The 17,126-nt window shown below is 40.8% G+C and overlaps 1 protein-coding gene across 1 annotated transcript; it reads left to right on the top strand.

The window, feature by feature from the left end:
* The first annotated feature begins 13,871 nt into the window (after window positions 1-13,871).
* FAM71B (family with sequence similarity 71 member B) lies at window positions 13,872-16,608 on the top strand. Its single transcript, XM_043914047.1, has 2 exons — window positions 13,872-14,575; window positions 15,378-16,608. The coding sequence occupies exons 1-2, from the start codon at window positions 13,967-13,969 to the stop codon at window positions 16,530-16,532; spliced, it is 1,764 nt and encodes a 587-aa protein (XP_043769982.1). The 5' UTR covers window positions 13,872-13,966; the 3' UTR covers window positions 16,533-16,608.
* Window positions 16,609-17,126: the final 518 nt, after the last annotated feature.

The following is a 17,126-nucleotide window of genomic DNA, read 5'->3' as shown; positions in this document are numbered from 1 at the left end:
TCCTTCTTTACAGAAGAATTACAATGAATAAATTAAGGAGTGATAGAATATCATGATTTTGCAATCCTAATAACAAAATGGACCTATGTATTGATCATCGATGGCTGCTGAAATCACATGAAAAGTCTATAGACTGATAACATTGTAACACACTGATCAATCTTAACAGCAGGAAAAGAGTCAACTAGACATTATGTATTTCCTTATGTGATGCAATAGGAAGTACACAAAACCACCTACACAGAAGTCTTGCTAAAAAAGAAAATCAAACATTAATCTCATCAAACCTCTAGATCTAAATTCAAGTTTGCAGGAAATACAGAGATAAAGCAATGTGAAAAAAGCATAGAGATGCAGTTGGATCAGTTCAGAATATAGACCCTCTGTATCTGTGGGTTTTGCATTTGTGGATTCAACCAACTGTGGGCCAGAAAAATTCCAGAAAGTTCCAAGAAGCAAATTTGAATTTACTGTGTACCAACAACTATTTACATAGCATTTACAATATATTTACAACTCAGTTCAGTTCAGTTCAGTCGATATAGCATTTATATTATATTAGGTATCATAAGAAATCTAGAGATGATTTAAAGTATACAGGAGAATATGTGTAGATTATATGCAAATACTATGCCATTTTATTTAAGGACTTGAGCACCCTTGGATTTTTTGTATTTGAGGGGTCCTGGAACTTATCCACCATGGACACCTTGGGACCACAGTACCCAAATCATTAAAGATAAATGACCCCATGTCTGTAACAAGTAAGTTAGAGGAAGAACCCATAGATTAAAAGAGACTTTAAGAACCATATCAAGCATGTGCTGATTTTGTTTGGATTTAAATTCAAACAAATCAATTGTATCAAGACATTATGAAACAACTGGGTAATCAGAATATTGATTGCATATTTGATAACTAATTATTTTTAATTTTAACGTGTGATAATGGCATGATTGTGATGATAAAAGTTTTATTTTGCACAGAAGCATACTGAAATAATTATTGATAAGATTTGCTTTGTTATAATCCAGTGGAGGGGGAGAAATAGGTAGGGCAAGAGATGACAAATGTTTGGCTGAGCTGATAATTGAATCTGGGTGATGGGTAGGTTGGTAGTGTTTTATTCTCCTAACATTGCTATATACATTGAATTTTTTCATAATAAAAAGTTAAGAAAAGGGCATTTTCAGTTCAGTCTAATAACCAAAACTCCAAATATATATTCCATTTAATGTTTTTCTTCAACTGAAGCAGAAGTCTGGTACAGGGTTTGAAGCATGTTGCCTTTTCTGCTACATCGTTAACTCTTCCTCCTTCCCTGTACAATAGCCTTGCTTCTGACTCTCCCCTTCAGGCTCAGGCTTGGGGGCAAGAAGGGAAACAGGCACTGAATTCAACAACGTCACAGGTTGGGATTTGATGCCCTCTGAATGTGGTGGATACACTGTTGTTGCTTTTTCTTTGGGCTTCCCTGGTGGCTCAGAGGTTAAAGCGCCTGCCTGCAATTTGGGCGACCTGGGTTCGAGACCTGGGTTCAATCCCTGGGTTGGGAAGATTCCCTGGAGAAGGAAATGGCAACCTACTCCAGTATTCTTGCCTGGAGAATCCCATGGACAGAGGAGCCTGGTGGGCTACAGTCCATCGGGTCGCAAAGAGTCAGATACGACTGAGTGACTTCACTTTCTTTTCTTGCTTGCAAAGGTTTGTCATGTTTGTTGTTATTATTTTCAGAGGGCTCTGACAGCAGTTCTCTTGGTGTTGGAGATGTCTGTCTGACTCCCAGTGAACCCAACCTTCAGCTTGCAAACTTCTGCTGGTCCACCTTCACCATGCCTCCTACTGTTCCCAACTCTGTTGGGATCCCCTTGCTCATTTGGTTGTCCTGTTGGGTAAGTGTTCTTTGCAAGTGAACTACATGCCACCTATTCCCTCCATGGCTCTAGTGGAAGACTCAGGCATCCACCAATGGATGCACCATTTGCCCCAGGTGTAGTCTCTTCTCCCGGTGACACCCAACAAGCAGCTCTTCCACAGGCTTTCACCATTACCTTTCTCCAAATGGGATTTAGACAACAGTCTTCACAAACCGTACAAGACTTCTGTCAAGCTAGTGAGTAGCCCTTCATAGGTCCTGTCACTTGGTTTCTGGTGGATGCAAACACCTGCCTCCTCTCCCCGCCCACACACCCGGGTGGGTTGTGAGAGGAAATGCACAGTGCACCAAAAACTGTCTTTCGAGCTTTTGTTTTCTAAAGACTGGAGGTGGCCAAAACTATTACTGGCAGAACTTGTGTTGCCTCCTAGTATATCAGGCATGGATAATAAAGTACTCTATTTTAGGAGAGAAAGGAACTTGATTCCTTTAATGGTATTATTTTAGGCCTTTGAGGCCTCAACTGAAACTCAATTGGAAAAGTTTATCATTCTCTAACAAAGAAAAAACCAATTCAGCCTGGCACTATGGATCTAACTACTTAGTCAATGACATCAGAAATTTTGATTTTCATTTCTTAGTTTTATGTCAGCTTCACACTTTGGCAGGCTTTCTTCTGTGGAAGAAAAGACTGACATTTTACCCCTGGAACTGTACTCTTTTTTCCTAATAGTTCCAGCAAAAGCCTCAGAACTGTGAATCATTGCCCTGGTTTGGATGATGTGCTAATATGTAGCTCAGTCATTACAGCCAGGCAATAGAATATTCTGTTGTCTATTTCAGGTCTGCACGCTCTCCTGGATTTGAGGTTGGGATAGAGTCTGCTTTATCCACCACATGGGCCGAGACTAGAGAGCAGTTTTCCTCCAAAGAAACACCAGAGTGTTGCCACCAGAGAAAGTGGCATGGATGTCAGTTCATCACTAGTGACCTCACCTTTACCCTGACCTAAAGCCCATCTTCATGGTTCTATCACTTGAGGCCCTGCAATTCCAATTCTCTTCTCTGGTCCCAGGAATGGCCTTTTAGACACGTGAAGATGCTTCTTGGATAACTCTAGAGCCCTCCTGTGTCCAAGACAAAGAGATCCTTCAACTGTGCTTTTAGGGGGTGGCTTCTATGGCCTTTATTTTCCCTGTGATTCTCATCCAAACGTGATCAGGTTTATTTGTACCTGTTTAAGAGTACTACCAGAATATTTCAGTAATTATATAACCTCTTTCTTCTGGGAAAAAAAAAATTCCTTCTAGAACTATTAATCCTAGACAAAACAAATAACATTAGCACATTTAGAACATTTGTACTAAATGTTCACTGTATTGGTGTCTATAATGGAAACAATCTATATATGCATCAGTGAGAAACTGATTAATCTATGGTGCATCCATTCAAAGCAACACTACGAGATCATGAAAATGAATGAAGAATTTATAAAAGGTATCACTCTGAAAAAAGCACAAGATCCATTGTTAAGATAGAAAAGGTACAGACTAATATATGTGGCATGATCCCATTTTTGCATAAAAATATTTTGTGTCTATATTAATACGTATGTCTGTGTTTAGGGCAGTGTCAGAAAGCTTCCATATCAAACTTCCAGCAAGGAATTGGAATTTTGCTTTTCATTTATAATTAAAAAGAAAATATTGTGGGAGAATTTTTTACTTTCTTATTTATTTCTTTTACTCTAATTTCATTTATTCCTCTTTTGTTCACTCTGCCTTTACTTTCCAATTTAAAATAAAAATATGTCCTGTATCAGAAATAATTGGCTTGATTCATAGAAGATAGGGTACTTAAACTGTGGAGCTTAGACAACTTTTGAAATATATATGTATGTATATATATATATATATATATATATATAAACATATATTTAATTATATTTAAATATTTATATTTCTGGTGGTTGTTGCTGTTCAGTCACTCAGTTGTGTCTGACTGTTTATGACCTCATGGACTGCAGCACATCAGTCTTCTTTGTCTCCCACAGTCTCCCGGAGTTTGCTCAAATTCGTGTCCATTGAATCAGTGATGCCATCCAACCATCTCATCCTCTGTTGTCCCCTTGTCTTCCTGCCTTCAATCTTTCCCAGCATCAGGGTCTTCAAATGAGTTGACTCTTCACATCAGGCCAAAGTATTGGAACTTCAGCATCAGCATCAGTCCTTCCAATGGATATTCAGGGTTGATTTCCTTTAGGATCGACTGGTTGGATCTCTTGCTGTCTAAGGGACTCTGAAGAGTCTTCTCCAACACCAGTTTGAAGGCATTAATTCTTCGGTACTCAGCTTTCTTCATGGTCCAAATCTCACGTCCATACATGACTACTGGAAAAACCATTGATTAGACTGACATTTGTTGGCAAAGGAATGTTCCTGCTTTTTAATATGCTATCTAGGTTGGTCATAGCTTTTCTTCCAAGAAGCAAGTGTCTTAATTTTATGGCTTTAGTTACAATCTGCAGTGATTTTAGAGCCCAAGAAAATAAAGCCTGTCTCTGCTTCCACTGTTTCCCCATCTATTTGCCATGAAGTGATGGGCCTGGATACCATGATCTTCATTTTTTGAATGCTGAGTTTTAAGCCAGCTTTTTCACTCTCCTCTTTCACATTCATCAAGAGGCTCTTTAATTTCTCTTTGCTTTCTGCCATTAGGATGGTGTCATCTGCATATCTGAATTTATTGATATTTCTCCCATCAATCTTGATTCCAGCTTGTGCTTCTTCCAGCCTGGCATTTCTCATGATGTGCTCTGCATATAAGTTAAATAAGCAGGGTGACAATATACAGCCTTGACATACTCCTTCCCGATTTGGAACCAGTCTGCTGTTCCATGTCCAGTTCTTACTGTTGCTTCTTGACTGCATGCAGGTTTCTCAGGAGGCAGGGGAAGTGGTCTGATATTCCCATCTCTTGAAGAATTTTTCACAGTGTGTTGTGATCCACATAGTCAAAGGCTTTAGTGTAGTCAATGAAGCAGAAGTAGATGTTTTTCTGGAATTCTCTTGCATTTTATATGATCCAATGGATGTTTGCAATTTGATCTCTTGTTCCTCTGCCTTTTCTAAATCCATCTTGTACCTCTAGAAATTCTCAGTTTACATGCTGTTGAAGCCTAGGTTGAAGGATTTTGAGCATTACTTTCCTAGTATGTGAAATGGGTACAGTTGTGCAGCAGTTTGAACATTCTTTGGTATTGCCCTTCTTTGGGAATTGAACATGGAACAACAGACTGGTTCCAAATCAGGAAAGGAGTACATCAAGGCTGTATATTGTCACCTGCTTATTTAAGTTGTATGCAGAGTACATCATGAGAAATGCCAGGCTTTATGAACCTCAAGCTGGAATCAAGATTGCTGGGAGAAATATCAATAACCTCAGATATGCAGTTGACACCACCCTTATGGCTGAATGTGAAGAGGAACTAAAGAGTCTCTGGATGAAAGTGAAATAGGAGAGTGAAAAAGCTAGCTTAAAACTCAGCATTCAAAAAATGAAGATCATGCCATCTGGTCGCGTCACTTCATGGCAAATAGATGGGGAAACAGTGGAAGCAGAGACAGGCTTTATTTTCTTGGGCTTCAAAATCACTGCAGATTGTGACTATGGCCATGAAATTAAAAGACGCTTGTTCCTTGGAAGAAAAGCTATGACCAACTTAGACAGCATATTAAATATAAGAGACATTACCAACAAAGGTCCGTCTAGTCAAAGCTATGTTTTTTTCTAGTAGTTATGGATCTGAGAGTTGGATCATAAAGAAAGCTGAGCACCAAATTGGTGAGCAGCAGAATTGATGCTTTTGAACTGTGGTGTTGGAGAAGACTCTTTACAATCCCTTGGACTGCAAGGAGTTCAAATCAGTCAATCCTAATGGAAATCAACCCTGAATATCCTTTGGAAGAACTGATGCTGCAGCTGAAGCTCTATTACTTTGACCGCCTGATACAAAGAACTGACTGATTAGAAAAGACTCTCATGCTGGGGAAGATTGAAGGCAGGAGGAGACGGGGATGACAGAGGATGGGATGACTGGATGGCATCACCGACTCAATGGAGATGAGTTTGAGCAAGCTTCAGGAGTTGATGATGGACAGGGAAGCCTGGCATGTGACTGAGCAACTAAACTGAACTGAACTTCTTTAGGATTAGAATAAAAACTGACCTTCTCTAGTCCTGTGGCCATTACTGAGTTTTCCAAATTTGCTGGCATATTGAGTGCAGCACTGTAACAGTATTATCCTTTTAGGATTTGAAATAGCTCAGCTGAAATTCCATCACCTCCACTAGCTTTGCTCATAGTGATACTTCCTAAGGCCCACTTGACTTACATTCCAGGATGTCTAACTCTAGGTGAGTAGACCACACCATTGTGGTTATCTGAGACATTAAGATATTTTTTGTGTAGTTCTTCTGTGTATTCTTGCCATCTCTTCTTAATATCCTCTGTTTCTGCTAGGTCCACACCATTTTTGTCCTTTACTGTGCCCATCTTTGTATGAAATGTTTCCTTGGTATCTCTAATTTTCTTGAAGAGCTCTCTAGTCTTTCCCATTCTATTGTTTCCCTCTATTTCTTTGTGTTGATCACGTAGGAAGGCTCTCTTATCTCTCCTTGCTATTCTTTGGAACTCTGATTCAAATGGGTATATACTTCTTTTTCTCCTTTGCCTTTCACTTCTCTTTTCTCAGCTGTTTGTAAGGCCTCCTCAGACAACCATTTTGCCTTTTTGCATTTCTTTTTCTTTGGGATGGTTTTGATCACCACCTCCCATACAATGTTATGAACCTCCATTCACAGTTCTTCACTCTATAGTTCTCCATCCATAATTCATAGTTTCTGGTTACAAAACTAAAATGTATTTTTGCTGGAAGGAGCCAACCATCAAATAGGCAAAAATAATAATCACATCTAGCCTCAACCCTCAGAAATAATTAATCTTAAGATTTATTTTACTTTCTCCCAGTATTTTTTCAGGAGTTAAATTTAATATTTAACTGCGATAATCATTTCATCCCAGTTCCTGGATCATTTACCACCTCTCACGTCTATACAGTTTCTAATCTTTATTTTTGTCTTAAATGTTAACTGTTTTGTTATTTGTATGTGTATTTAATTGCAAGCTTATTCAGCATGACATCAAAGAAATAAATATATAGACCGAGATGGAACTTCTCATGGCTTATAAATGTAGCAAAATTGAAAGCCAAGAGAGAGAAATTGTCATAAGATGGTGAAAAGCAGGGCGGAATTTTGGCTCTGAGTGGGGCCAACTATGTCTGAGGACAGAAACAAGAAGGGAACAGAAAGTAAGTAGGTGGAGAAGAGAGGTGACACTTGTTGGATCATAATGTTGAGAAATAAAATTCTTTAGATCACCTGTCTGGCTTCTTTCATCTATACCAGCTCATTTTCTTTTGAAACCTAAGGCAGAAGCAAATGAATTTGCATAGTGGCCCTCAGGGAAAGAGTCTAGGTGACTGTGGTCTTTTCTGACAATCAGAAGGTAAGGCAGAAGTCAGGTTGACTTCCTGAAGTCCTAGGTGCCCAAGCTAACCGCAGCTCATCCCACGCCCATCGGTTTAGCAGTGCCAACACCAAAGGACTGTGGATTGTATTTTAGGCCAGGGGATTTACCCAGGAGATACATACTCTATACAGTATGGAAATCTCCCCACCCTCACATCCTGCCTAGCCCACAAGGCCCTTCAGGTGGCATACTCTTTGTAAAGGCTATATATAGCTGTCTGCTTGCCTTGCTTTTCAAAGTGATAGTTGGGGAACAAAAGTTATTGACTTGAAACCTTTTCCCCATGATAAACAGGTAGACCTCAGCCATCTATAAACTTGCGTGTCTACCTTACTCAGTACACCATAAACAATATTTTATGTTTCCATACTTCACACCTCTTCAATCTTAGGGCAACTAAAAATGTACCCAAAACTGTCCTTAGAATTGTGGTTCTGACAGTTTCTCTTCCTACAAAACACTGTTGGTTTTAAATATTGAGATAAGTGTTATCATGGCTTCCCAGGTGGCTCAGTGGTAAAGAATCTGCCTGTAATCCAGGAGATGCGGGTTCGATCCCTGAGTTGGGAAGATATCTGGAGAAAGAAAGGACAACCCACTCCAGTATTCTTGCCTGGGAAATCCCATAAAAGAGGAGCCTGACGGGCTACACTCCATGTGGTTGCAGAGTCGGATACAACTTAGTGACTGAGCAAGCACACAAGTGTTGTTGGGTCCATCCATTCAACTCATTCACTGTTACTCTATCATGTATTTAACTGCCCTATTGTACTGTTCTCTGCCTCTTCAGGGTTCTCCTGACTTATAAGCTTGCTAAAGTTGGGGTGGTGGCTTATATATGCTTCATTATATTCCTTATTAAGAAGAATTACCAAAAATGTATAAATAGAAAAAATTATAAGATAGGTAATGTGTACTTTCAATGTCATATTAGAGCATGGTTTACACATCTGCCTGAGGATTATGTGATTATCCAAGAGAAGTAAGACAGACAATGAGATTGGATTAATAAGACCAAAGTATTGCTATCTATTATTTTTAATAGGTTTATTGGGATACATTTCACATACCAAAACATTCATCCATTGAAAGTGTATAGTTCAGTGCTTTTTTTCATAGATTCACAGTTATACAATGATCACAATGTAACTTTAGAACATTTTCAGCACGTCAAGAGGACTATCTATTATTGATTAAAGTCTCAGACTCTGGGAAGTTCTGTAATAAGTTACAGATTTTCATCCAGAAGAGATGAAAGTGATCTCATTTAGCAAAAATGATAGCCCCAAAGTTTATGATTTTATTGCCCTGTAGACATTTAACCAGTTTTGTGTCTAACCTGGCAATGTTAGTCCAACATCCTTTCTCTAATGCCAATGCCTGGTCTTCTAATTTTCTGAATCAGCTTTATCATCCTGCTGATTTCCTCACTGATGAGTTAATTAAATCTCTGACATGTTTTCATTGTATATTTGTGTGAGATTATGTTTTCAGATTTTTGAAACTTACAGTTTGACAACCTGAATGCTCTTAGTTTAATGGTAGGCACATAGCTGGCAATCAATAAATACATCTTGACTTATTGATCTCCACTTTTTTTTTGATGGGGATACAGCAGCCTTCCAAACTTTGGAAAGAGAATAGCTTTACAGAACTTTTAGAAAAATCAGAAAATGAATTTTGAATGATATTTTGTATTTTGGTTCTCAAATTCTAATATTTTGTACCAGAGAGAGTTAAATTTGAATGAAACTGTTTACCTACTTCTTTTCTATATTAAGGTTTGAATTGACAAATAGTCTAAGAATATAATTTTACTAGCATAATATTTTTATAAACATATAAAGTATTATTTATTTTTGTGCAAGTAGTATATGCAATAGAATAAAATTGATAAGAATTGATAGAATAAAATAGATAAGTCTCTGTCCCACCATTTTCCTCAATCAACAAACTACTCCAAGATTATTCCTGGTACCAGTTTCCTGTGTGTCTGTTCACACACACACACACACACACACTTTAAGACTTTTTAATTAAACAGTATGTGGCATATTATATATGCTCTTTTGCAACTTGCTTTTTTTACTTATTAATATTTCTTGAAAATTGTTCAACACAGTGTACATATGGGTACCTCAGTCAAAGCATGACTAGTAGCTGATCACTATTTCCACGGCTCCCACATACGTCTTACCCATCATCATCTTTTGCAGGATCTACTTAGTCCCCATTTCTGCCCCCTTACACCTCTACAATCTCTGCAACATGGCAGCCAGAAATGATCCTCCATATATGTATGACAGATCATCTCCCATCCAGAGCAGATCTACAGACCTCTCGATGTCCTACAAGGTCCTTCGCGTATGGTCTGCTTTCCCACTACCAGCACAGTTGTTTTGTGGTCTCATCTCCAACCACTTTCCCTCACTCCACTCTCGTCACTGTGGCCCCCATGGTGTTCCTCTAACACCCCAGGCACACTCCCACATCAGGATCATGGTCCTTGCTATTCCCTCTGACAAGAGGTTACTCCCCAAACATCTGTGTGCCTTCCTCCCTGACTTCCTCCTTGAGGTCTTTGCTCAGAGGTTGCTTCTCATTGAGCCTTCCTTGACCACCACCTCCAGCTCCCTCTCCCATGCACAGACTCCCATCCCACTTGCCTAATTTATCTTTTTCCATAGCATTGGACATATCATATATTTTACTGTCATTTATTGTCTACATACAAGCTCTGTGAAATTGAGGATATTTTTCTGTTTTGTCCACTGCTGCATGCCTAGCAACTCAAACAGGACCTGGCAAAAAGTAGGCACCTAATAATATTAATTAGAAGAACTGATGAATTTATGCAGAATAGTACGTGTGTATTTGTGTTCTATCTGTGTGACACAATGTAGTATAGTTTAACCATTGCCATATTTGGGGACTTATGCTTTTAGTGCCTTGTGACCCCGATAAAGTTGCTTAACTTCTCTGAGTCTTGATTTCCCTTTCTATAAAACAGGAATAGTAGCTGTGCTTACGTTTTATAGGGCTGTTTGGGGATTACGTTTTGAAAAGAACATAAAGTGTTTAGTACTATGCCTGGTTTATAGTAAGTTGTTAATAATGCAGTTATGATTTCTCTTTTAATCATTCTTTATTAATCATTCATCAAAAATGGATTTATGAAATGAATAGGTGGCTGAGAATATAGAAACTTATTTTAAAATCTAATACTGTTACCTTTTAGTGATTATCTCCTTACAGTAGAGTATAAGCCACTTTGGTTTTTTTTGGAGAAGTCATTTAACATCTTCAGAAAATTTTTTTTTAATCTCTTCAGAGGTAAGGACCTTTATCTCTGCATTTTGGTTTTCTAGCTGGTCCTGGAAATAGAGCCTGCTCAATAAATTTTGTTGACTAAACAAATGGAAGAATAAATCTCAGTGGGCATAAGCAAGTTCATAGTTATTAATAAGCTGCAATTTTCCAGGTATTGAAGCAGGCAGTAGGAATATAAAAAGGAACATTTAGGGGATGAAGTTTATTTCAAGACCTTTACATAGTAATCACTGAGTTTTGGGGATGTATTTTTATCTCAAATGTAGTCTTCTAACTGAGGGAGGGGGAATTTGGATTCATCACCCTGTGCAAAGTACAAAAACTCCAGAGAGATGTCTTTGCCATAATTTCTCCGAAGAGCTTTTCAAAGAAACGAAACATCAGTGGTTTATCAGGTAGACATCAAGGGTGAGGAAGCAGGCAGACCAATATGGGAAATCCTATGGTAATTCAAGACGTCAGTGAATTCCTGGGGTCCCCACACATATTGCTAACCATGAATGATTCCATATTTGATACAGAATGAGAGTATGATCGTGAGCCATGCAGCTTGAGACAGAGAAAATGCCTGACCTGAGTTGCAAGATAGGGGCAGATTCCATCCTGCTCCATGTTCTGACCCTGAGTAAGATAATCCTGAACCTCAGTTCTTCACCAGAAAATTATGGTTTTAAAAATTTGCCTCCTTTATAAGAATATACAATGGAAAAAAGATAGTTTCTTCAGCAAGCGGTGCTGAGAAAGCTGGACAGCCTCATGTAAATCAGTGAACTTAGAACACACCCTCTCACCATGCAGAAAAATAAACTCAAAATAGCTTCAGCGCTTAAGTATAAGACATGATACTGTAAAACTCCTAGAAGAGAATATAGGCAAAACATTCTCTGACATATATCCTACCAATGTTTTCTTATATCATTTCCCAAGGAAATAGAAATAAAAGCAAAAATAAACCAATGGGACCTAATCAAACTTATAAGCTTTTGCATGGCAAAGGAAGCCATAAACAAAGCAAAAAGACAGCCTATGGAATGGGGGAAAATGTTTGCAAATGATGTGACCAACAAGAGCTCAATTTCCAAAATATACAAATAGCTCATACAACTCAACAACAATTAAAAACAACTCAGTCAGAAAATGGGTGGAAGAACTAAATAGACATTCCTCCAAAGAAGACATATAGATGACCAAGAGGCACATGAAAAGATGCTCAACATCATTAGTTATTAGAGAAATACAAATCAAAATGGCAATGAAGACTACACCTGTCAGAATGGCCATCATTAAAAAGTTTGGGGACTTTCCTGGTGGTCCAGTGGTTAAGAATCCACCTTGCAATGTCAGGGGATACAGATTTGATCCCTGTTCCGGGAACTAAGATCCCACACGCAGTGGAGCAACTAATCCTACATTCTGCAGCTACTGGGCTTGCACGCCACAACTAGGGAATCCACACTCCAGCAACTAAAGATCCTATGTGCTGCAATTAAGATCCAAGACAACTAAATGAGTACATACATAAAAAACATTTTAAAAGGTTTGTAAATAACAAATGCTTGAGAGGGTATGGAGAAAGGGAAACCCTCCTACACTGTTGGTGGAAATGTAAATTTGTGCAGCCACTATGGAAAACAGTATGGAGGTTCCTCAAAAAAAAAACAAAAACAAAAACAAAACCTAAAAATAGAGTTGCCATGTGATCCGAGAATCCAACTCCTAGGCTTATATCTGAACAAAACTGTAACTCAAAAAGATACATGCACTCCTATGTTGGTAGTTGCACTATTCACTTTTCAACTAAGATATGGAGATAACCTTAATGTCCATCAACAGATAAATGGGCAAAGAAGTTGCAGTACATATATACAATGGAATACTACTCAGCCATACAAAAATGAACCAATGTCACTTGCAGCAATGGGGATGGATTTAGAGATTATCACACTAAGTAAAGTAAGTCAGAAAGAGGAAGATAAATATCATATGATATCACCTATATGTGGAATCTAAAGTATGACACAAATGAACTTATCTATGAAGCAGAAAAGATTTGCAGATAAAGACAGCAGACTTACAGTTGCCAAGGGAGTGGGATGGGGGAGGGATGAGCTGGGAGTCTGGGGTTAGCAGATGCAAACTATTATGTATAGAATGGATAAACAACAAGGTCCTACTGTATAGCACAGGGAACTATATTCAATATCCTGTGATAAACCATAATGGAAAATGAATCACTTTGCTGTACAACAGAAATTAACCCAACACTGTAAATCAGCTAAACTTCAGTTTAAAAAGAAAGAAGGAAAAAAGAAAGCCAAATTTGAGGCACCTTTGTGGGGAGGGAGAGAGCTGTGCTTGGGAGGGAATATGCTGAAGAAGGGCTGGTAGTCTTCTATTTCTTGCTCTGGGCAGCAGCTACAAGGATGTTCACTTTCTTATTACTCCTTAAGCTATATATTTATGCTTTGTGCACTTTTATGAGTGTGTTATATTTCACAATGAAAACTGTTTCTAAAACTATAAAGTAAATAAATAAAAATAAAAACCAGCCTCCTTGAAATGACTACATGGGTGAGAAAATTCTCCATACCCTGGAAAGCACTGTATAAGTGGGACTCTGGTTCTGACAGATAGCACTCTTTGTTAACTTCCTGTCAAAGAATAACCATCCCCACAGGATGCCTGCCCTTAACAAGCACACTGCCCACTTCCAGGATTCTATCCCCAGCACATTATTCAGCAGAAGCAGGAAAATGATCATTGCAGGGAGATTTGTAACAACAACAAAACTGGAAGTCACCCAAATGTTTATAGAAGCTGAATGGTTTTTATTAATTATGCGTCTTAACATTTTGATCAGGAAGAATATCCAGCCTACCCATGCTTATATCCTATCAAGGTCAGCCTATTCCTATTGGAGAAGATGGTTTGTTGTTGGTGATGGTGTTGGGGAGGGCTAGTGAGCCTGCCCTGAGGGGATGGCTGCTTGGAGGTTGAATAAAGGGGTGTGTGATGGTGACAGGTCACAAAGGACTGGGCAGGATAAATGTGGTGATGCCAAGAGACTTAGGCAGAGCCCTGCAGGGAGATGGGCAGTTGCCTTCACTCCCTCTCTCTCTCAGCGACTCAATTTGTGGCTGGTGGCGCTGTCTTGAAAGAAGAGAACCATGAGCAGTGAGTGTTTGTTACCTTATTACACGGCCAACAGCTACCGTTCTATGGGCGTGTTCAATACCTCCATGGGGGACCTGCAACGACAACTGTACAAGGGAGGAGAGTATGACATTTTCAAGTACGCACCCATGTTTGAAAGCGACTTTATCCAGATCAGCAAGAAAGGAGAGGTGATTGACGTCCACAACCGCGTCCGAATGGTGACTGTGGGCATCGCATCCACCAGCCCCATCCTCCCACTACCTGATGTCATGCTCCTGGCCCGACCAACTAAGGTCTGTGAAGAGCATGTCAGACATGCCCGGACAACCAAGGGGAGAGGTCGCAAGCCCACGAAGACCCTAGAGCTCACCAGGTTGCTTCCCTTGAAGTTTGTCAAGATCTCCATCCACGACCGTGAGAAACAACAGTTGCGCCTGAAGCTTGCCACTGGCCGTACTTTTTATTTGCAGCTGTGCCCCTCTTCTGATGCACGAGAAGACCTCTTTTGCTATTGGGAAAAGCTTGTCTATCTCCTGAGACCACCGGTGGAGAGTAGCTGCAGTACCCCGACGCTCCAAGCTGGAGACGCAACAATTCCGGAGGGTGACAGAAGCCTATTGGTAAGTACCTACAGAGACTCGAGAACATGGGGCAGAGTGTTTTGGGAGAGCAGTGCAAAGCTGGTCCTTCAAAGGGGTTTGATGCTCTCTGAGACTCACCTGGGAAATGCCTTCCCGTGTCAAAAAGTCTCGGAACCAAATGAGCCATCACTATGGGACTCACACACTGGAGAGGTTCCAAGCACTTCTCTACATTGTCCCACCAGGCCAAGTTTCAGAGAGCCCTTAGGTATTGTATCAGCAGCACTGGTCTCATTCCAGGGTTGTAATCCCTTCTACAGCAATCCTGATTGTCTAATCTTTTCTTGAACACTTACCCAAGGCCAGGTAATCTCATCAGTGGTGGAATATTATTCATAATGAGGAAATTCTTCATTGTCTCCCCGTGACTCTCATATGCTGATTAAAATCAGTCCAGCTCAATTGTGCATCTACTCATGCACAATTCATTCTAATAGTCTCCAAAACATAGAATGCATGCATCCCTTGACCAAGCAACCCCACTTCTAGGAATCTGTCCTGCAGAGGTAGAAGCACAAGGGTATAAAATTAAACCATGGAGAACTGTATTAATATCAACGCTTTCCCTGGCCCTGGGATTGTTCAAGCAACGGAGTGGCTATTTGACAGAGATGCTGTAGACAGAATCTTCTATCCAGTGAGAGCTTAGACTCGATGATTTCAAAGGTTATTCTAAAGATAAACCCTTGAACTGCTCAGCTTTAGGATGGGAGAGGAGTGGACAGCTCTGATCTCACTTTCTGTGATCTCTATCTTACCTGTTTCTCCTCCCTTGGCACAGACCACAGAGCTCCATAGAGAAAGGGATCATGACGCTGTGGGTCTTCACAAGCTTGGTGATGTGTCGGGAGCCTCGTCTTGTGCTTATGTTGGTGGAGAGGGAGTCTATCATGTCCCCCATGGCTCAACTACATCCTTGAAAAGTACTGAAGGAGGAGCGGCAGGGACAACCTCGGGCCTGGCCATAGCAGGGACAACAACAAGCCCTGGAGGAGGCGTGGCAGTTGCAGGGGTGGGAGCGGGCTCTGTAGGAGGTGCTGTGAGCTTGGCTGCAACTAGGAGCACCAGCAGCAGCCAGATGAGCGCCACCTTGGCAGGAGCTGCCGCCAAGAGTCCAGGAGAAAGTGGATCCGGCAAGGCCATTGTAGGTGCTGCCAGCATATCCTCAGAGGGCACAAACCTGGTCTTGGCAGGTGCTGCCAGCACATCCTCGACAGGGGTGGACAGTGCAGACAGCAGCATGAGCGTGGTGTTTGCAGGTGCAGCGACAACTGGCAAGGCTGCTGCTGCAAGTGCTAAAGGCCAGGTCGTAGCCCCCCTGGTCTCTACCTTGCAGAGTGAAGGCTACATGTCTGAAAGAGATGGAAGCCAGAAGGTCACCCACCCCAGGGATGAAACTCGGAAGGAAAAAAAGGAAAGAAGGGAAAAGAAGGACAAGTCTTCATCTAGGAAAAGTTCCCGTCACCGCAGAACAGGGGAAGGTCATCACAGGACAGGAGGGGACAAGACCCGGAAGTCATCCTCCCACCGGTCCATATCAGGCCATGGAAACAAGAGAGATGACAAAAAAGAAAAAGGGCAGAGCAGCACCAGGGGCAAAGGACACAGCCCTCACAAGAGTGGCAGCCATAGCTCATCTGCCAAGGAGGGGAGGACAGCTCGCAAGCCGGGGAAGAGCAGGTCCAGCACCAGTTCAGGGACTTTAAATAAGAGATCCAGTAAGATCAGCACTTTCTTCAGAAGCTTCAGAGTCATTCCTGGTTCAAAACCAACGGTTGGACATGACAGAGAGGTAGACTTTGTGGCTAAGACGGTAGAGAAACGCAATATAGAGGCCAAGGTGGAGAAAGCCCCGGTTGGTGAGGACATGGAGATCCATGGAAGTGTGACATCAGAGACGATGGAGACCATCATCATTGAAAGAAAATCTGTTTAAATAGGAGCCAGGACAGGAAGCTTCCATGGAGACCCAACTTCAGGAAAGAATCCCTAGAGAGTCAATTCCAGCTTTCTTTAATAAAGGAAACCATACAACTCCAAAAGAAATGCTCTGTTCTGTTTGAATTTCTGTGTCCCCTTGCCTGGTAGTGACTTCACAGTGGTTTCTGTGATGTGAACTTTGCTGAGACCCGTCTCCAGTCAAGCAGAACCCCACCTCCCACCCATGTCCAGCAGAGCCAGCATTAGTGCCCTGCCTTGCCTCAACCCCTTTCTGCCTTTGGTTTCCCCAAGACTATGGCTGTAAGTCACAGACTATGGGTTGGGAAGCACCACCACCACCACCACGTCCCCATGCCCTTCATCTTCTCCCTGAAGATTCCTGAATAAGGTCATTCAGTCCAGTCCACAGAATAAGACAGGACGCATGTCTCCTCTGGGGGTAATCAGGTGAGAAAAGAAAGGGTGCTTCAGCACTTGTGGGCAATCAGAATAGTGAAGTTTATCATCTTGATCAGGGACTGGCAGCCTGAGGGTCAAATCTTGCCAACTACCTGGTTTTATAAGTACAGTTTTATTGGAATGTAGTTAC

This window comes from Cervus elaphus, chromosome 9 (assembly GCF_910594005.1).
Source record: "Cervus elaphus chromosome 9, mCerEla1.1, whole genome shotgun sequence".
Lineage (NCBI taxonomy): Eukaryota > Metazoa > Chordata > Mammalia > Artiodactyla > Cervidae > Cervus > Cervus elaphus.
Note: the sequence above shows the minus strand (reverse complement) of the source record. Positions and strands in the feature narration are given on the sequence as shown.